The sequence below is a fragment of the Lactuca saligna genome, chromosome 8 (assembly GCF_052625555.1).
Source record: "Lactuca saligna cultivar CGN05327 chromosome 8, ASM5262555v1, whole genome shotgun sequence".
NCBI classification, from domain to species: domain Eukaryota; kingdom Viridiplantae; phylum Streptophyta; class Magnoliopsida; order Asterales; family Asteraceae; genus Lactuca; species Lactuca saligna.
Genome location: NC_136424.1, coordinates 81,217,738 through 81,240,285, shown reverse-complemented (window position 1 = coordinate 81,240,285; position 22,548 = coordinate 81,217,738). Strand labels below are relative to the sequence as shown.

At 36.4% G+C, this 22,548-nt stretch overlaps 1 protein-coding gene across 1 annotated transcript; it reads left to right on the top strand.

The window, feature by feature from the left end:
* The first annotated feature begins 3,337 nt into the window (after positions 1 to 3,337).
* LOC145009806 (uncharacterized) lies at positions 3,338 to 4,015 on the top strand. The gene has a single exon (XM_078968437.1). It carries the CDS (start codon positions 3,338 to 3,340, stop codon positions 4,013 to 4,015), a length of 678 nt encoding a protein of 225 aa, XP_078824563.1.
* The last annotated feature ends 18,533 nt before the right edge of the window (positions 4,016 to 22,548 follow it).

Sequence of the window (22,548 nt, the reverse complement as noted above, 5' to 3'; positions counted from 1 at the left end):
GAAACCAAATGTTAATCTGGTGACATTGAGAAGTGATAAACAAACCGAAGAAAGTAGTTCAAAGAAGAATTTAAGGGAGGATAAGGAAGAAATAGAGATCACTCCCATTAAGGGTCCTATTGTCAAGAATAATATACAAGCCAGAGTCCTAAAGAAGACTACCCCTCTAGTGAATCCAATAGCCCCTCAACCGTCATTCCCTTCCCGACTTGCAACTTCGAAGAAAAATATGAAGGAGAAAGAGATTTTGGAAACCTTCCGAAAGGTGGAAGTAAACATCCATTTACTTGTTGCAATCAAACAAATCCCTGGATATGCAAAATTCTTGAAGTAACTTTGCACCAGCAAGAGGAAATTCAAGGGAAATGAGAAAAATTTTCAATGAATGAAAACACATTCACGATTTTACAAAGTAAACTTCCACCCAAGTGAAAAGATCCGAGAATGTTTGGGGTTCCTTGTAAGATTGGGGATGTCATTTTTAGTAGCGATACTTATCTTGGTGATTTTATCAATCACATGCCCTATTTGCTATATGAATCATTGAATGTGGGTCCCTTAAGTTAAATCGGTGTCATAATTCTCTTGCGGACAAATCAAGTGTCTTTCCTAGATGTGTTTTAGAAGATGTTTTGGTTCAAGTGATCCAATTGGTCTTTCCGACAGATTTCTATGTTATTGATCTAGAAGAACAAGTTTCCTCCAACTCAGCTCTAATTTTACTTGGGTGGCCATTTTTAAAGAAGCCTAGGATAAAAATCGATGTGTATGTGGGAAGTTTGACAATGGAGTTTGAGGGTCAAACAATTAGTTTTAATATTTATGATGCCATGAGATATCCTAGTGATGTTTGATCCTTGTATTTTGCTGATAATGTTGAGCCCCTAACCCAATAATTGTTCGAGTTATCCAATGGTGATATGTTGGAGATGATCCTAAGCAAGGGGTTTGATTTTGGGAGACTAGTCGAGCAATTGAAGCTTTGTTCTTTAGATCTGAAAGTTGAGAAGTTGGTCAATACTTTGGAGGCGAATAAATCCACAAGATTTGATGTTAAGAAAATTGAGTTTCCCCCAACTCATACGAAATTACCCCCATCCCTTGTTCAACCACCGGAATTAGAATTGAAAATCCTACCTCAACACTTGAAGTATGCCTACTTGGGAAAAAACAAAACTCTTATCATTTCAACTCATTTAACCGAATTCAAAGAAGATCAGCTCTTCAAGATGTTGAAGGAACACAATGAAGCTATGGGTTGGACGATTGCGGATATTAAAGGATTGATCCCCTCCACTTGCATGCACAAGATTTTGATGGAGGATGGATGCAAGCGAAGCCGAGATGCACAAAAAAGATTAAATCCGCCAATGATTGAAGTTACTAAGAAAGAGATATTGAAGCTTCTTAATGTGGGGATGATTTATCCAATCTCGGATAACAAGTGGGCGAGCTTGGTGCAAGTTATGCCAAAGAAGACGGGAATTATAGTGGTCGAGAACAATAAAGGTATGATGGTCCCTACCCGTGTGCAAAATGGATGGAGAGTATGTATTGACTACTGTAAACTCAATGTAAGCAAAAGGAAATATCATTTTCCATTGCTTTCATCGACCAAATGTTAGAAAGGTTGGCCGGAAAATCTCATTATTCTTGCCTAAATGGGTATTCGGGTTTTCACCAAATCCTGATGGCACCGGAAGGCCAAGAAAAGACAACTTTCACATATTCATTTGGCACCTTTGCATATCGGAGAATGTCATTTGGATTGTGTAATACCCCGACCACTTTCCAAAGTTGTATGGTTAGTATTTTCTCTGATTATGTTGAAAACATAATTGAAGTTTTTATGGATAACTTTACGGTATATGGAAACTCTTTTAAGAATGTTTGATAAAATCTCACCAAAATTTTGAAAAGATGCATTGAAACGAACTTGGTTTTAAATTTTGAAAAATGTCATTTTATGGTGAGTCAATGTCTTATTTTGGGTAATATTATGTCAAAGAAAGGAATCGAGGTAGATAGGGCTAAAATTGATGTTATTCAATACTTACCTTACCCGACTTGTGCTTCGAAAGTTCGTTCTTTTTTAGGTCATGTCGGATTCTACCGGAGGTTCATCAAGGATTTTTCGAAGATAACGAGATGAATGTGCTAGCTCTTGCAAAAGTTTGTTGATTTCGAGTTCAATGAAGCGTGCAAAGAAGCTTTCGACAAACTCAAAGAGTTGCTTACATCTGCTCCTATCATACAAGCTCCAAATTGGGACCTCCATTTGAAATCATGTGTAATGCAAGCAATTATGCTATTATCGCCATTTTGGGTCAAAAGAATGGAAGAGCCTCCCATGTGATCTACTATGCATCAAGGATGCTAGACAATGTTCAAAGCAACTACTCTACCATGGAGAAAGAGCTATTGGCCACAGTGTTCACTTTGGAGAAGTTTAGGCAATATATACTTGGCACCAAAGTTATAGTGTATCCGAATCTTGAGGCTCTCAAGTACTTGATGATGAAGAAATATGCAAAGCCAAGACTCATCTGGTGGATCCTACTATTGCAAGAATTTGATTTGGAAATTCAGGACAAGAAAGGATGTGTAAACCTTGTTTCCGATCATCTAAGTTAGATCACTTCAAATGAGACTCCTCCCCCTTTGCGGGACGAGTTTCCAGGTGAGAATTTCTTTTCCCTTACTCAATCTATTCCTTGGTATGTCGATATCTTTAACTTTTTGTTCAATAAAAGGTATCGTGACACATTCACACATGCTCAAAAAGATAAACTGAAAAGTGATGTAAAATACTATTTGGGGGATGAACCTTATTTGTGGAAACATTGTCCCAGTCAAATTATTAGGCGATGTGTACCCCTACAAGAGCATCAATCCATTTTGCAATTTTGACATGAATTTGCTTGTGGGAGACACTTTGGACCTAACCGAACTATGAGAAAGGTTCTTGAGTGTGGACTATTTTGGCCAACCATGTCACGCGATTGTTATTTATTTATTTTATTTTTTTGCAAAAGGTGTGAACAGTCCCAAAGAACAGGGAACATTTCACCTAAGAGCTAAATGTCACAAAATCCAATCCTTGTTTGTGAAGTTTTTGACATATGGAGGATTGATTTTATGGGTGCATTTTCCATCTCATATGGAAACGCTTGCATTTTGCTCGCGGTGGACTAGTCTCCAAATGGGTGGAGACCAAAGCTAGAAGATCGGATGATGCCAAAACGGTTATCGAGTTTTTAAAATCTAATATCTTTGTGAGATTTGGTGTGTCTAGGGCTTTAATTAGTTATAGAGGGATGCATTTTGCAACAAGATGATGGAGGTTTTATTGAGGAAGTACAATGCCACCCACCGTGTTTCTACCGCTTACCACCCTCAAACAAACGATCAAGCTGAGGTTTCGAATCGAGAAGTAAAGTCTATCCTCGAGAAAACACTGAACCTGATAAGGAAGGATTGGAGTTTAAGGCTGGATGATGCCTTATGGTCCTACTGGACCGATTACAAGACCCCGATAGTCATGTCTCCATTTAGGTTGGTCTTTGGAAAACCTTATCATCTTCCTGTGGAATTGGAGCATCATACATTTTGGGCGATCAAGCAATGCAATATTAATATTGATGATGCGGGAAGGCAAAGGAAGCTTCAACTTCAAGAGTTGGAAGAATTGAGAGATGACTCTTATGAAAACTCAAGAATTTACAAGGAGAAAACGAATCTTTTCCATGACAATTCCATCCCCTGCAAGCATTTTGAATCGGGACATTGGTTCTTACTTTACCATTCACGATTGAAGTTATTTCCAGGCAAGTTAAGATCAAGGTGGATTGGGCCATTTGTTGTGGTCGAGACATTTACCCATGGAGCACTCGAAATTCAAAGCGAAAAGACTAGACAAATTTTCAAAGTCAATGGGCACTGTTTGAAGCCATTTTATGATGGTTTCAATGCTAATGTTCTTGAAATCATCCATTTGGATGTCTCGATGTGTTGAAGCATGCAAGGAGGACGTCTCGCCAAAGACGTTAAAGAAGGGAATTTTTGGAAAGCATGGTGCTTTCACTTTTTCCAAATCCAATAAAGTATTTTAAAAGTGTTTTTGGGATTTTGCAAAATAAAAGTTTTGAAAGGTTTCACTTTCCATTCCTATTTTTGTTACCAACTCTTGTCAAATTTTCGAAACCGGGCCTTGCGGGAATCATTTTGGCCTAAAAAATCAAATTTTTGGAAAAGATCATTTTTTTTAACTACAGAGGACTCAAGCGGCCCGCTGATCGTTTTGCCTTGAATCCGAGTGACTCGCATGCCTTATACTGTGGGTTCGGTGCGGCGTATTCCTAGACTGCGTAGACAAAATCACATTCAAAGTTGTTCAACAAGCGCAGCCAGTCCGCAGCTCGTGTCCTACCCATGTAGATCATCCCAGACTTAGCCATATTTTTTAAACTTCAGCTCACATAGCCTCCACGCGACCTTCAAGCAGCCCGCGTCTTTCGATCAAAAATGAAATTCTCCAATAGAAAACAAAGAGGACTAGATGCGGCCAGTGTGAGGCCTGCGCCCAACCCACGTAAGCTGCTTGGCCAGATTTTACTTTGTTGACCGATCTTTGACCTTTTTGACCATACATTAAAGGAGTTGACCAAAATTAACCGACTGTTGACCTCTCTTGATCAAGGATTAAATACTCCAGAAGGTATTCTGCTTCATTTTAACCCAACACAACTCCGGGCACCATTGGAACTTCTGAGCGCGGAATTTTGTTTCTCTTCCCAAGGGCTTTCTAACCACACCACTCTTCGCTCAAAGCTCACTAAAAAATTTCCCGGATTTTTCATGCCGCCACTTTAGTCACTGAAATCTAGTTGAAACACATTTTTGGGGTCATTCCAGCACTTCCAACGTAAAACACTGAGCAAACTCATAAGTTTGGGGTGTGGCTTGAAGAATCTCTTTGGTAGTTCTAATTCCGCTTCCATAATTTGTCCTGGGTATAAGAAAAATGGTTACACTCGTTCCTTTCGCTTAAATATATGCATACTGAATACTCATTTCTTGTTGGAATTGTTTTGTCATCCGTGTGTTATTTAGTGTGATTTGTGAATCAATATTGTCAAATTTTTATCTCGTGTCAAAATGTCTAAACGCGCAAAAAATGGTGTTGGACCTAGTTCATCTAAGGGTGGGTCAAAAGGTAAATCAAAGGAGCCCCCATTTCATTTGGCAGATCAAGAAGACCGCAAGATTTATGAATTTCTCACTTCCAACAAATGCAAAATCAAATCGACAAAATTCCATCATAGAGATTCTTTTGAAGCTCTCGGAGTGCTCGAATGAGTTCAAGCACTATTTGACAACATTGGTGGCGTCAATTCCTTCATAATCGTGCGGCCACTTACATTGAACCAACCCTAGAATTCCTTTCCACATTTAAGCCTTATGACGAGTCGAGAGTCGTAACTTTCCAATTGTTAGGACAAAATCAGACATTGTCATATCAGGTTGTAGACGCTCTCATGGGTACCCCGATGGACAATACATATGCCTATCAAGATCCTTGGCTCGAAGCATTTAACGAACACCACTTTTGGCAACAAATTACCCACAAACCACGATATTCATCGTCCTCATCCAAGGCTTCCTCGATTATTCATATGTGCTTGCATCTAGCCCACCAAGTCCTTGTATGCACCATCTTCACCCGCTCAGAAGTGGAACAAATCTCCAAATTTGAACTATTTTTTCTTTGGTGCATGACTCGTGCAAATGGTCTCCATCCGTATTTTGCATCCTTCTTCTTCAAAAAATGTTACAATCTCACCACGATGGACATGGGAGACATTTTTATTGGAGGCTTGATCACACTCTTGGCGTCTCGACCCCCACTTCTACTTCATCATTCCACCCTTCCATTTGAAAAGGCAACCGGCCCCCCTCTTCTTGACATCAATGCACTCCGATGAATGCTAATCATCCGCGAATATATCGATGGTCACATATTGAATTTTGATGAGTACATCGGGTCCTTTAAGCCAACCAACCTTGAACAATTGGTCATTCCATTCGATTACCCTCCGCATGTAGATCAAGAAGATGATGATTTTTAGCCTCCTCCATAACAATTTTACCAGCCCCAATATCCACAGCAGTAGCAGGGGGGACACGAAATCCCATCATATTTCCCCTTGCATTCTTTGACCTATCTGCCACAATGTTCTCCATCGTTCAACGCATCGACACTGAGACACAGGAGAACACTCGAGCCATTCAAAATGTGGTGACTTGTGTTGATAGGTTGGAGCAGTCATTCCCACCCACTTCCTGCCGGGTCCAAGACGCGTGGGACTACCACTACCATCATGGACACTTTTTGCCGCCCGACCCTTCGATTTAGGTCATTTCTGCCCTTTCCGTAAGCATTGAGGATAATGCTTGTTCTTAATCTTGGGATGGGGCATTTCCTTTTCCTTCTACTTTTTCATGAATTTTAGTTAGGTTGCATAACATTTTAGTTTTAAGTTAATTTGCATTCATTTTTTTATGTTTTTTAATTCCAAAAAGATTTTATTTTCTTCTTTTCCACTTTTTATTTTTGCATCACATTTAGCTTATGGCATTAGCATTAATGCATTTTTGTTGTCTGTTTATTCTCACTCCCCCTTGGATACCATGGAATAGGTTCATAGTTAATGTATCATTATTGGTCCAGGAACTTATTGTTATCTCACACATCGAACCGGGACCATTAGCTGCAATTTGGGACTTCATACTTAGGATCAACTGTTGGAGCTTAAAGGGGTAAATGATCATGGTCAGGTAGTTTTCATGAAGAGCTATGCATGAAATACTAACAACTGTAGGATATACTATAGCAATGTATGTTTTGACCCTTCAAGTCCATACCGCCAAGAGGATCATACTTGATCATGTTTGAACCGTTAGGATGAAGCACGGGTGCTTGTCCCCGAGTAGAATCCATATCCGGTCTCTTTACATCACCATATTTTTTTGTGATTTCCTTAGGATTTTAGAGTCTTTAGCCCACATTTGGGCATTTTAATTATATTTGGAAAAACACAAGTTTGAAAAGGAGCTTACATCTTGATGCTCCACACATGGTCATTTTCACACTTAGACCATTAAGATTACTATTATTACCCTTTTAGTTCCACTTACATACTTTTAAGAACCAAATTTTGAGTCAATTTTTTTTTTTTTTGGCAAAAAGCAAAAATTCAATATGTTAGTGCATTACTAAAAAAACCTTAAGCAAATTCCAAGAGGCGATTATCTTAGACGGGTGACCAATTCAATTATTGAACAACTTTCCTACATTTTAGTCACTTGGCATTTGATACTCATTTATTGAGTTATGTTTTATTGTATATAGATCAAGTTGTTTTTCAAAAATTGGTAATTTCAGGGAGCTTGTTGAGTCGGATACTACAGGAGGTTTAGGACAACACTAAGTGAATTGATTCCTACAACGGTGCCCAAGCAATAAAACGCAATCACACTTGAGAGTGGCCGAAAAACGTGAGATCACGCAACTTTCATGATAAGAGTGTACACTTAAAGAAGATCTCCACACAAGCCCATCCATCTGCTTTCTCCCTACTACAGATGTTCTTCATTGTATGTGTGTTCCATTGGGGCTATGACTGACCATCCCTCATTACTCACCTAGAGAAGTTGTTTTGGATGTGGTTGATGGTTCCATTGTTATCGGATGAAAAATTCATGAGATAATAGCAAGATTAATTCTAACCATGTTGACTAGCGGTGATCTAGTTCCGCGATTCTATCCATTCTTTGTATTTTTCTTAGGATAATTCATCCCGAGTTTATTTTAGTTTTGTCTTACTTGAGGACAAATAAGGTTTAAACTTGGGTGATTTGATAGTTTCATTTTGTTTACTTCTTTTTTATAGTTTATTTTAGCATATTTCATTCATATCCTAGTTAATTTCCATACATATTTTCCTTCTTGTTATTTTATGACCACTTTCGGGTACTTTTGAATTTTGTGAGCATAATTGTAGGATTTCGGGTCTAGCGAAGCGGGAATGTTCGGGACTTATGGGAAGCAGTTGGATTTCGATGATATCAAGTATTTTGGGCTTAATAATTATGGATAAAATGCATGGAGTGGGCTTATTAATTACTTAAAGGTTTGGAAGAATTAAAGTTTAAATTTCCTAGATGCGGGGGATTTTCAAGTATGCGAAGATTGAGGATTGGGCGATTACGGAAGCTATAGATCGTTTAGAAAAGGCTAAGTGGGCTCAAAATGAAGAAATCTTGAAAAAAAATGTCCTAGAAACTGATTGGGCTCAAGCTAGCCAAATGGGTTAAGGTGTGGAAGCCCAACATTTGAAAAAGGCTAATTCTCTATCACTCTTACGCCGCCCGCGTAAGGTTTCCAAGCGGCCAGCATGGATTCCTACAAGGGCATTTTTGGGTTTTAGAGCTCAATATGAGGAAGGTTGGCGTGCCACTTTTCTCAACTTTTGCACATCCGAACTTGAGACCATTCTCTAGAGAATTTGGAGCATTTTGAAGACCAAAAAACCTTGCATAACTTCATCATTTTGCTCTTGAATCTTGTAAAATATTTGGTATAATCTTTACTTATCTTGTTTTCTTGAGGTTAGTCATGCTTGCCTAGACAAGACTTGGTTGAATTTGGTGAAATCCTTTGACTTTTGTTGAATGTTAAAGATTCCATGAACTAGATTTTGAATCTTTATGAGAATGTTTTATGTTTTAGCATCTTATTACTACTTGTATGTTTTTATTCATGAGTTTAAATATGTTTGTGGTGATTAATCGGCTAATTTCTTGATTAAGTAAAGGATCTTCAAATTAGCAAGAAACAAATGATTTTTGTGTTAGTTTTTCCTAAAAACACAATCATGAAAACATTTTCTCCAGCATGGTAGTGATAGCATTTGACTCCTCTTGGATTTGGTGACTTTTTGTTTCTTCATGCTTGTTGACTTTCAGTAATTACATGCGCAATGGAAATTGTGACTTTGACTAAGAAAATTGTTACGAGTTTCTCTAACCATTTTAACAACTAAGAAAAGTCTAGGCAATCTCAAGCTTCTTGGATTACTATAACCAAATTAAGGATTTAAAACAAGTATTGTATCATTGGATTCTAATGATATGTTCATCAAAAAGTCAAAGTGACGAAACCTTAAGTCAACCATCTTTCCCTTGTTAATTTTACATCAAGATCTTATTTTTGTTGAAATTATCCATTTAAATATTAGCTCAATTCTAGTTTATTTCAAGTATTTGAAAAGATCAAAACCCCCAATTATACTTTTATTGTCATTTTACAAGTATATTTACAAAGAGATTTTTCAGAGTTATAAAATTGAACCAATCTCTATGGATTCCACCCCTTTACCACTATACACTATTTTAGTGTAGAAGATTTAGGGTTATTAATTTTGTTGGCCTCGACAACCTCCATCTCGCTTACGAGACGCCATATCTAGTTCTACTAGATCTGAAAAAAAAATAATAAATAAATAAATAAAAAATTAAAAAAATAAATAAAAGGCAATATGATGATGACGGACCGATAACTATTGTGGATCGTTGAAGATTACGATGTGCGGTTAAAAAAAATGATGTTTCCACTGTGAAATTTCAACGATTGAAAAAGTAATACATCAAAATCTTGACAGTGGCTCGAGATCTAAATGAACATTTATAAATTTCTAAAGATAAAAAGGTTTATATGACATGTCAAGCACTACTGCTAAAGGTATATTAATATTTTATACCTTAAATTATGCACTCATTGTTTATAAAATTAGGATATGCTTGCTAGTTTACCGTTTCTTGAAAGTGAGAAAGACAAACAAAGACATAAATAAATATTGTGTTATTAGTAATGTTGTTTAATTAAAATGACGGTTTTTAGAGAAATAAGATAAAATTTATTTAATTTCATCTTTATGGATGATAAAATGTATCTAAACTAATAATATTAATATTTTTAATGAAATTATAATATTGATATTTTTAATGGATAAGATGTGATTAATTGTTGTTTTTTGAATAAAGGGGATAACATATTAATACGGTTTAATCACATATAATTAAATACATATAATCATATGTGATTGAATACAGAGGACTAACTTTTAAATAAAAAACACGAAACTATTCATATCAACATAAATAATATATGATTAAATATATATAATCACCTTTGATTTAATACACCAGAACTATTGTATTGATAATGCTAAAACACATCTTCTCGACATAAATCGTATGTGATTATATATATATATATATATATATATATATATATATATATATATATATATATATATATACATACATATATATATATATATATATATATATATATATATATATATATATATATATATATATAATCACATGTGAGTAATTACACGACAACAACTATTGAATTGAGAACACAAAAACAAATCGTGCCTACATTCTCGGTTGAATATTTTTTCTCATGTATATAATCACATGCGATTTATATTTATTTAATCACATATTATTTATGTCCTCGAAATTCATTCCTGGGTTCTTGAGTCAATTGTTGTTATTTATTCATATTAATCATATGTGATTAAATGCATTTAATGTATTCAATCACATATGGTTATATGTATCAAATTAGGTATGATTTTATTTGGAAAAATCGAATTTTGTCTATATAAATCATATGCGATTAGATACACATAATCGCATATGATTATATACACAAGAAAAACTTATGTGATTAAATATATATAATCACATGTGCATAAATACACAAGACTAATTATTGAATTGAAACTCTGAAAATAAATATTGTCCACAAAAATCATATCTATTTAAATACCTATAATCACATATGATTATATGTATCAAATAACATATTATTTATGTAGACAATATTCATTATCGAGTTATTGATTCAATATGAATGTTGTCCACATAAATCATATGTGATTATATGCATCTAATCACATACGATTTATGTAGACAAGTTTTACTTTCACGTTCTAGATTCAATAGTTGTTGTATTTAATTACATGTTATTATATGTATCTAATCACATATTATTTATGTGGATAAGCTTCATTTTCACGTTCTGGATTTAATAGTTGTTGTATTTAATCACATGTGATTATATGTATAATGTATCTAATTATAGAGAAAATTTATTGAATGAAAAACATGAAATTGTTTTTTGTCTATATAAATTATATATGATTAGATATATTTAATCATATATGATTATATGTATATAATCACATGTAAATTATGTGATTAAATGCATATAATCAAACATGATTATGTGATTATATGTATTGAACCACATTTGGTTGCAGATAGTATGTGGTGGTAGTATGGTGGAGATAGGTGGTGGTGAAGGTGGATGAGGTAGTAGGGTGGGGGTAGTATTGACCGATGGTGGTGGTAGGTAGTGGTGGTTTCATGGGTGGTGGGTAGTGGTGGTGGTGAGGGTGACACGTGGTGGGTAGGTTGGTGGTAGTGGTGATGGATGGGTGATGTAGGGTGGTAGTGATGGGTGGGTGATGCAGGATGGTGGTTGCATGTGGTGTTGGTGGTGTTATATGGTGGGTGGTGATGGTAGTTGGTGGTGATGATGTTGGTGGTCATGATGGTGATGGGTGGTTGGTTGTGCTAGTGTATGGTGGATGTGGTTAGTGGTGGTACGAGGTGGTGTGGGTGGTTGTGATAATGGAGGCCTATGATGAGGGTGGTGGTGGGTAGGTGGTGGTGGTGGTGGTGGTAGTGAAGGGGATGAGTGGCAGCCGATGGTAGTGACTGGTGGTGGTAGGTGGGTGGTGGGTGGTGTTGATTGCTAGTGTTTTGTGGTTTTGGTGGGTGGTAGTAATGGTGGTGGTGGTGGTTGGTGGTGATGGGTGGGTGGTGGTGGTAGTGGGTTGTAGGTCGTGGTGATGAGTAGTTGGTGGTGGCGAGTGGTTGTTATGGGTAGTGGTGGTCTGTGGTGACGACTAATGGAGGCGGTGGTGGTCGTAATTGGCGGTAGCAAGTGGTTATGGTGGCGCTGCGTGGTGGTTTCCGTGGGTGGTGGATAGAGGTGGTGATGATGAGAGGCGGTAAGGGGTGGTAGTGGGTAGTGATGTTTGGATGGTGAGTGGTATTGATTAGTATGTATTTTAATTTTTTTACATACTTTTTTATTTATATTAATATTATTTTATAATTTTAATTTAAAAAATTGTATGGTCCAAATTTGTTCTCATATATTCTTGGGAATAAGAAATATTATCGATTGAACGCTACCATATATATATATATATATATATATATATATATATATATATATATATATATATATATATATATATATATATCGGAGAATGATCAAATAAGAACACCTAAAAGGTTGAGAATTAAAAAAACAATTCTGAACCAATCAATACATAAGGGCATATTAGTAAGCATATATTTTAATTAAATTAAAATAAAATAAAATTCAATCAAATTCCCTTAAATTTAGGATCAGTTACCAAAAAAGAAAGAAATATTAAATTTTTTATTTTGTTATTAAAAGAGTATAAAAACATTTTTACGAACATTTATTTTAAAAATAAAAAATTTATATTTAAAAAATCAAATTTTTTCTCCTATTTCAAGTTTTTTTTCTTCAAAAAAATGAATAGAAATCCAACCCCAAATGAATAGAAATCCAACCCCAAATTTTTTCTCCTATTTCAAGTGATTTTTTCTTTCAAAAAACCTGAAACTACTTCAATCACAAATGATACATATCAATTTACAAGTAATCCAATTCCTTTTTTAAACAATACCTCTAATCATAAATAAATACACTCATTAACACATAATTATACTGCTATTCAAAAATGAATACACGTATATTAACAAATGAGTACCTTGTTATTCAGAAATAAATAATGAATACCTCAAATCATAAATAAATACATTCATTCACCTATGAATGCACTGCTATTCACAAATGAATACAATCTTATTCATAAATAAATATACATTCTAAATGAATTCATGAAGAGAGAGCAGTATACTTAAAGATAAGAATGATGTAGTAAACTGCAGAAGCTAGGGTTTGCACTTTCGCACCCATCATCTCTGTGCAAAACTCCACACCATCTTCACCGATCCAATTCGATCCTCTAATTTGCTAATCTCGGACTTATGGAAGGACTACAAGTGAGATAATGAACTTAGACGCGTACGAGTACTTAGAGAAGACAGTGGACGAATCCGGCACCAGGAATGGTTCATCTTTGAAGACCAAAGACGCTTTGTCTCTCTCAACGTCTCACTATCTCCATCCCTACCATTACTTCTATCACGTTCTAAAGGGGAACATCTTTCCTCAAGGCTACTGCTATGGCTATGGTCACGGTCTCTCTCTACATCCCTCTTGCTCCCACCGTTCTCATTGTCCACTTTGTATTTCTTGCTCCTTCTCCGTTCTTCTTCAATGCGGTTATCTTCAAAATCTTCGCTATCATCTTCTCTTCCCTTCTGTCTGTAACTCTAACATCGTTTTTGTGCATATCTGTCATGGATTCTCATTTAATAGGAGATGGGTAAAAAGAATATGATGAACTGTGACATCATCATTTTCACGACCAGAAAATGCCGATTTGTTTATGCTTTATTTGAAAATCAGAGTATACTTTTAAAGAAATATCTTGCGGAATTTGTTCCCAAAAATATGATAAAGAATTTATCAAAGCATTTCCGGCGAAATGTATTTTCATTATATTAAAAACCTCAGGATGTCATTGTCAATACAAATCCAAAGAATAAATAGAAACAATATAGGCCTTACAACATCTATTTATACTAGTGGCCTTTAATCCATTGATCTCTCATCAGATCATCACTCATATGCTCTCTTACCACAACCTGCAATGCAATAAACTGAGTGGGGCAGGCTTGGGAGCTTGGTGAGCACATAGGGTTTTTCAACCCATAATAATTAAGTTCATTAATTTTGTCAAATCATTCAACTTGATTACATGTTCCCGTTATCCACACCTTATGTCCCTAAAACATCTATTATAAGGGACATAGCCTACGGATTTTCATCGAGGTGGATAACCTTGCTTCGGGGATTCCTCAGCAATACATGTCAAATAAGGCAACCATGAGCGGAATAGAGTACATATGGTAAAGGCATAGTTCAAATAAACGCCTACAGGTTGCGAGCTAGCTAGCATTCCACTGGACTGTCTAGAATAGTCTGTGGTCGTCATCTATGCTCCGCTAGATGAACGAATCATCATAAACATCGAGGAATCTCATAAATTTTATCACACATCAATTATTTCATCCACCCATGTTTTACCCGACATTTTCGTAGATATAAAATACATATACAGTTTAAATCATTTAAAACATGTATACATCGTTCATCCAGCATAGATATCAAGAACACAGATAATATGCACACATAAAACATAATTTATATTAAATAATTCATATTTATGTGTAAGCTGAAAGTAACTATGCACTTACTTGTTAAAGTGGTGATTCCAACTTGGACAGCGCTTGGCTTCTGAACAATATAATTTCCTTCGACGAAACCTAGTATTATTACTACTAGATTTTAGTCTAATATTTATCACGACTATTTACGAGTGATATTGTTTTATAAGTGCTAAACAATACTTTTCAACCACTATGTACAGACAGGGGCCAGACATGAAACACCGGTGGGCAGGAGCATTTTGACATTATAATACTTCTGAAATCCAACAACCCTATGCGGCCCTTCAAACCAGATTCCCCGTACCGCGAGTAGTTAAAAGATATTATAAAAACACTTTATATATATATATATATATATATATATATATATATATATATATATATATATATATATATAATCTTTTTTAATATATATTATTTATAAGTTCATAATAATGATAATAAATTTAAACCTTAATTATACTTAAAGTACTGTAAGCATGACTCACTTATTGGGAGGTTTGGCTAGGAACCAGGCTCTGCGCGCGCAAAACTTCTGTGCTAAAAGCTCTTCTTCTCGAAGTGTTATGGTGCTTTGAGACTCGCGTCTTAGAACTTGGGAAGTAATAGAGGTTGAGGATGTTTAGAGAGAAGTTACAGATAGAGGGAGACAGAGAGAGAAATAGAGAGAGAGGGAGAGAGAGAGAGAGAGAAGGCTTAAGGTGTGAGGAAAATAAGTGAGCCTTGAATGGTATTTATAGGCTAAAAAATGGCACAACTCGGTGAGTTATGAGCCTCAAAATTGTCGAGTTGGGTGTCAGGTGTCACCATCTTGTGTGAAGACGTTGGAGGAAACAATGACCTATATCACGTCACGTCACCCACTTCGTATCAACCCATCCTGAATTCTAAATTTCGTAACTTTTGCACCAAAGCTCCATTTTAGACATTCTTTATATCCACACGTAGGTATTGATAAGATCTATAACTCCCCTTTTGACTCCATCGTCTATTTTTTGGCCAATTGTAAATTTAATAGTATGAGAAGATTTCACCATATAACGACCATGTAAAATTCATAACTTCTACATATGGACTCTTTTTTTACTGTCTTTTTATCATTGAGCTCCTATTAACGAGATCTTCAGCTATCATTTAGGTTGTGTTGGCTAAAAATTGATCTATCTAAAATTCAAAATCCGGGATTTTCACTACTATGCTAAATCTTAGAAAAAAACCATAACTTCCTTATACGATGTTACAATTCTATCCTCCTTAGGATGATTTCGTACCAGAATCAAGCATTAGCAAACAGATATGGATTGCGACTCATCACATCCTTCTCTGTTTCCCAGGAGAGGTTCAGCTCATTTGTATGTTTCCATCACACAAGCACAAAGTCGACCATCTTGCATCACAACTTCTTCATCTTACAGTCAATAATTGCCTCAATCTCTTCGATTAGCCTCTTATTTTCATCCATCCTTAACTCCGTAAGTGGAATTATATCGGGAACTTCTCCTGTGAACTTCCTCAAATAACACACATGGAATGTATTATGAATACCATCTAGTTCTTCTAGTAGTTCTAGCTTATAAGCTTGGTTCCCAATCCTATGAAGAACCTTGAATGGTCCAATAATGCTTGGACTCACTTTCCTCTCTTCACAAATCATATAGTCCCTTCCATGGTGAGACATTGAGCAAAACCGAATCTCCAACATCGAATGTCATCCTTCGGTTCTTCCTGTCAGCATAGCTCTTTTGACGATCTTGAGCTGCTAACATGCTTTCTCTAATCACTTTCAACTTTTCAACAGTCTGATGGACTATCTTGGGGCCCATAATCTACTTTTCTCCATCCTCAAGCCAACAAGACGTCGTACGACACTTCTGACTATACAAATCTTGATATGTCTCCATCTTAATGCTCGATTGGTAACTATTGATATAGCAAAACTCTACCAGGGGTATGTTTTCATCCCAGTTACCTTGGAATTCTAAGGTACATGCTCTTAGCATACCTTCCAATGTTTGAATTGTTCTTTAGCTCTAACCATCAGTCTGCGGATGGTAAGTTGTACATAATAACAACTGCATACCCATTTCCTCTTGTAGACCCCTCCAAAACCTTGATGTGAAACAACTATCACAATCTGATACAATCATTAAAGGAACACCGTGAAGTCTCACTACCTACTTCACGTAAGCATTTCCAAGATTATCCATAGACCATCTCTCATTCTCTGCTATGAAGTTTGTACTCTGTGTGATTTGATCCATGACTACCCAAATCATTTTGTGACCTTTCTTTGACCTGGGCTATTTAGTCATAAAATCCATGGTGATGTCTTCCCATTTACCCGTGGTTACTGGTAAAGGTTCTATACTCCCATACGGTTTCTGATGTTGTGCCTTAACTCTCCTACATGTTACACACTCTGCCACATACTTGGAAACATTGAGCTTCATCGTCAGCCACCAGTAGTAGGGTTTTAGATCCCTGTAGATCTTAGTGTTGCAGGGATAAATTGGGTACATGGTCTTGTGAGCTTCTTCCATTAAAAGTTTTCTTATTTTTCCCATCTTAGGTACCCAAATCCTATCTTGGAATACCTTTAATTTTTGATTATTCATACATAACACCAACGTTTTACCTAAACGTTCTTCCTTTCAGTCATTTTTGTCTAAAGCTTCTTCCTGAGCTTTCTTGATGCTTTCCACAACCTAAAAGTTCTTCCTTTCGGTCATTTTTTTCTAAAGCTTCTACCTGATTTTTCTTGATGCTTTCCACAATTGTTGAGACAACTTCAATTCTTAACTCTCTTGGCCTTTTTATTTCCAAGTTTACCTTTCGAATTAGAGCATCAGCTACAATATTTTCTTTACCAGGATGGTAAAGTATCTCACAGTCATAATCTTTGAGTAACTCTAGCCAGCGTTGTTGTCTCATATTCAATTCCTGCTAATTAAAGAGATACTTGAGACTCTTATGATCTGTGAAAAGTTTGCACATCATGCCGTAAAGATAATGCCTCCATATCTTTAATGTGAATACAACCACTACCAACTCCAGATCATGAGTGGGGTAGTTCTTTTCGTGCTCTTTCAGTTGTCGAGATGCATATGCTATCACTTTATCTCTTTGGGTCAGAACACAACCTAACCCGATTTCAGATGCATTGATATAGACTGCGAAGTATTCAACTCTGTCAGGTAAAGAAAGAAGTGGTTCTTCACACGACTTCTTCTTTAGCTTCTCGTATGATTTTTTGACTTTCTCAATCCATTTATATGTAGCTCCTTTATGGGTCAAAGCTATCAATGGAGTAGTTATCAAAAAAAAAAAAAGGCTTGGATAAATCTTCGATAATATCCAGCTAATCCCATAAAGCTTCGAATCTTAATGGGTATTTTTGGTCATTCCCACTTCATCACAACTTTAATCTTTCCTGGGTCAACCATTATTCCCTCTTAGTTAACCACATGACCTAAGAATTGGATTTCTCGGATCCATAAATCACATTTGGAAACTTGGCATATAGCTTCTCCTTCTTCAAAACTTCTAACACTTCTCGTAGATGCTTGCCATGCTCCTGTTGGCTCTTTGATTAAATCAGAATGTCATCTATGAACAATATCATGGATTTATCAAGAAATGGTTTACAAGCCCTGTTCATCAAATCCATAAATGTTGCTAGAGCATTGGTTATTCCAAATGATATAACCAAGAACTCATAGTGCCTGTATCTTATTCTGAATGCGGTTTTCTTAATATCTTGCTCTCTCAATTTCAACTGATGATACCCCAACCTAACATCAATCTTTGAGAAATAGCTCGAACCTTGCAGTTTATCGAATAGGTCATCAATCCTTGGCAATGGATACTAGTTTTTCACCATTGCCTTGGTCAGTTCTTTATAGTCTATGGACATCCTCATGCTCCCATCTTTCTTCTTTACGAATAACACCGGAGCTCCCTAGGGTGATGAAATAGGTCTAATGAAATCGTTGTCCAACAATTCATGAAGTTGCATCATAAGTTCCTTCATCTTCGTCGGTGCTAATCGGTATGGTGTTTTCACTATTGGTGTCGATCCACATAACAAGTCTATTCGAAACTCCACTATCTATCAGGCGGTAATCTAGGAAGATCTTCGGGAAAGACTTCCGGATAGTCACACACCACTAGTATTCTTTGTATCTCTTTCTTTTCCTTCTTTGCACCGACCACAAATGCCAAGTATAATGTGCATCCTTTAGACAAACATTTTATGGCTTTCATCAGAGAAATGATTCTAGAATTCACTCTAAGTTTGTCCCCGTACACCATAAATGACTCTCTTCCAGGTGGGTTTACTCTCACCATCTTTTTCTTGAATAGTATCTCATCATGGTTTGCACTAAGCCAATCCATTCCCAGTACGATGTCGAAACCATTCAACTCATTGGGTAACAGCTCCTCGTGGAATTCGTTTCCGATCAAGTCGATGATGATTTATTAATGCAATTTCTAACAGGTATGGATTTTCCACTGGCAACTTCTACAACTAGAGCATTATCAAGTTTATCTATAGGCAATGCTAGTCTTCCACCAAATTTGTGTCTAATAAAGGAGTAATTTGCTCTAGAATCAAATAATATATTGTCAGGAAATACATTTACAAGAAAGGTACCTGAAGCGACATCTGTTGTATCTTTTGCGGCTTCCAGATTCATTTGGAAAGCTCTCGCCTTCGAACTCGATGGAATATTAAGCCTTGATGCCTCCATCTTCTTCGGAAGTCTTTCGAAATGTGCCCTTCTTTGTTATATCCATAGCACACCATCTTGTTGGATGTGCACTCGTTGGTGTAATGCCCAGTCTTTCCATACTTGTAGCAAGTCATCTCCTCGCTACATTTCCCAAAGTGATTCTTTTTGCACTTCTCGCACCACTTAACTTCACTTCCTCCTCCAAACTTCTTGGAACCAGACTTGCTCTTTTTGGACATTAAAGATCCTTTAAACTTACTCTTTTCGCCAACATCAACCTTGTTGGCGGCTCTTCCCTTAATCATCTCCTCAACAGAATTGGAAGGCGAGATAGCTGCCCCAAGAGTATGTGTCTGGCGTACTGGTACAACGTACTCCCATGGAAGTCCCTCTACATACTTATCGATTTTCGTCAACTCTTCAAGGATGATGCGCAAAGAAAACTACATCTTGTCTATGAAGGCAATGTTGTATTCATCGATGGACATGTTTCCCTTCTTCAACGTCAGGAATTGGTTCTCTAGCTCTAGTAGGTTTTAGGTTGGTCAGAACTTGCACTTAAAGTGTACCAAGAAATCTGCCCATGTCAGTTGTAGTGGCTCATTGGGGCTTATGGTCTTCTCCAGAGTGTTCCACCAGTGAAAAACGCAACCTCTGAACTAAAGCACTGCATATGTGGTTTATAACTTGCCCGTGCAACCACATGTTATGAAGGCTTACTCCATCTCCGAGATCCAGTCCATAACTCCGATTGGATCCTCCTTCCCAGTGAAATTCGATGGCTTAAAGTCATAAAGTCCTTATACTTGCATCCGTTTCTCTCAATTCCTTCATCTTGGTTATTCCTCCTAATCACTGGTGGTTCAACGTGACCAACGGTTCTACTGTAATTCCAGTCTTCTGACTTTCCGTCATTTAGTTCTGGTTATTCAACAGGCATCATAGTTTCATCCCTATTATTCAGGAACATCTAGCTCGTCTCTTCCCTCTGTTCAGCCATCATAGCCCGAATCATGGCTTTTACTCCTGCCATCATGATTAGCTCAGCTGTAGCTGCTAATTCTAATGCACACTCAATCACAGGCCATTGGTTAGCATTTCCATTAGCGTTTCCGCTTCGAGTTCTCAATATGTCGATCTATACACCAAAGTATGTGAATTTAGATCTTTATTTATGATAGACATCTAAATCTTCCTTGTCACTCTAAAACGTGACATGCTAGTTCTAATATCGTAGTCGAACGTTTAGAAATCTAAACACATAAAGTTTCAAGATCCGCTCGGCAATAGAGTATTTATCCGATCATATAATAGCATATAAGGTATCTTCATAGCTAAAACATAAATCATTTAGCAAATAAAATCATTTTAGGCACCTTTCCTAAAATAAGCTAGTGCTCGTGTTTAAAATAAAGTAGACAATCATCTCATAATCATCACTTAGCTTTCTAAGTTTAAGTCTAGAAATCCTACAAACTCCTAGTTCGTTTAAACTAATGCTCTGATACCAACTGTGGTATCCCCATTGTCACGACCAGAATAGACCGATTTGTTTTATGCTTTACTTGAAAATTAGAGTATACTTTTAAAGAAATATGTTCCCGAATTTGTTCCCAAAAATATGATAAAGAATTTTTGAAAGTATTTTCGAGAAAATCAGAGTACACTTTTAAGGAAATACGTCGGCTAGCGTTCCACTGGACTGTCTAAAATAGTTTGTGATCATCATCTATACTCTGTTGGATGACTCGATCATCGTAAACATCGAGGCCTCTCATCAATTTTATCACACATCAACTATTTCATATACCCATGTTTTACCCAATATTTCATAGATATAAAATACATATAAAGTTTAAATCATTTAAATCATGTATAAATTGTTCATCCAGCATAGATATCAAGAACACAGATAATATGCACATATAGCACGTAATTAATATTAAATGCTTCATATCTATGTGTAATATGAAAGTAACTATGCACTCACTTGTTAAAGTAGTGATTCCAACTTGGATAGCTCATCGCTTCTTAACAATATAATTTCCATCGAAAAAACATAGTATTATTACTACTAGATTTTATTCTAATATTTTTGATGACTAAGCGCTATTGTTTTATAAGTGCTAAAAAAATACTTTTCAACCACTATGTACAGACATAGGCCAGGCATGAAACACCGGTGGGCACGACCATTTTGGCATTATAGCACTTCTGAAATCCAATAACCCTATGTGGCCTTTCAAACCAGATTCACCATACCGCGAGTAGTTAAAATATATTATAATAACACTTTATATATTATATATATTGTTTATAATTTCATAATAATGATAATGAATTTAAACCTAAGCTATACTTAAAGTAGGGTAAGCATAACGCACTTGCTAGGAGGTTTGGCTAGGAACTGGGCTCTACGGGCGCATAACTTCTGAGCCGAAAACTCTTCTTCTCGGAGCCTTATGGCACTCTGGGACTCACCTCTTAGCCCTTGGGAAATACTAGAGATTGGGGGAGGTTTATAAAGAAGTTAGAGAGAGAGAGAGAGAGAGAGACAGAGAGAGAGAGAGAGAGAGAGATAGAACGGTTAAGGTGTGAGGAAAATGAGTGAGCCTCACATGGTATTTATAGCATGAAAAATGGCTCAAATCGGCAAGTTCTGAGCCTCCAACTCATTGAGTTGGGTACTAGGTGTCACCATCTGGTGGCAAGGCGTGGAGAGGAAGCAATGGCTCAGATCGCACCACGTCACCCACTTCGAATCAACCCTTCCCAACTTCTAAATTTCGTAACTTTTGCATATAAGCTCTGTTTTCGATGTTCTTCATATCCACATGTAGGTATTGACAATCTCCACATCTCCCTTTTTTACTCCATTAGCTAATTCTCGTCCGATTTTAAATTTAATAGTATGAGATGATTACACCGTTTAACGACCGTGTAAAATTCATAACTTCTACATACGGACTTTGTTTTCGATTGTCTTTTTATCGTTAAGCTCCAATTAATGAGATCTTCATTTCTCATTTAGGTTGTGTTGGCTAAAAATCGATCTATCTAAACATTGAATTCCGAGTTGTTCACTTCTAGGCTAAACTTTAGAAGAATTATAACTTCCTCATACGAACTCAGATTTGGATGTTCTTTTTATGCACGTTCTCGGTTTAGCGTATACTATGACTTTCGTCTAGATCGCTACGGCTAAAAAGTAATTTATATAGAATTCACTTTTTACATTACGCTGTGACGTGCCAGTTTAGCCGTAAAACTTCGA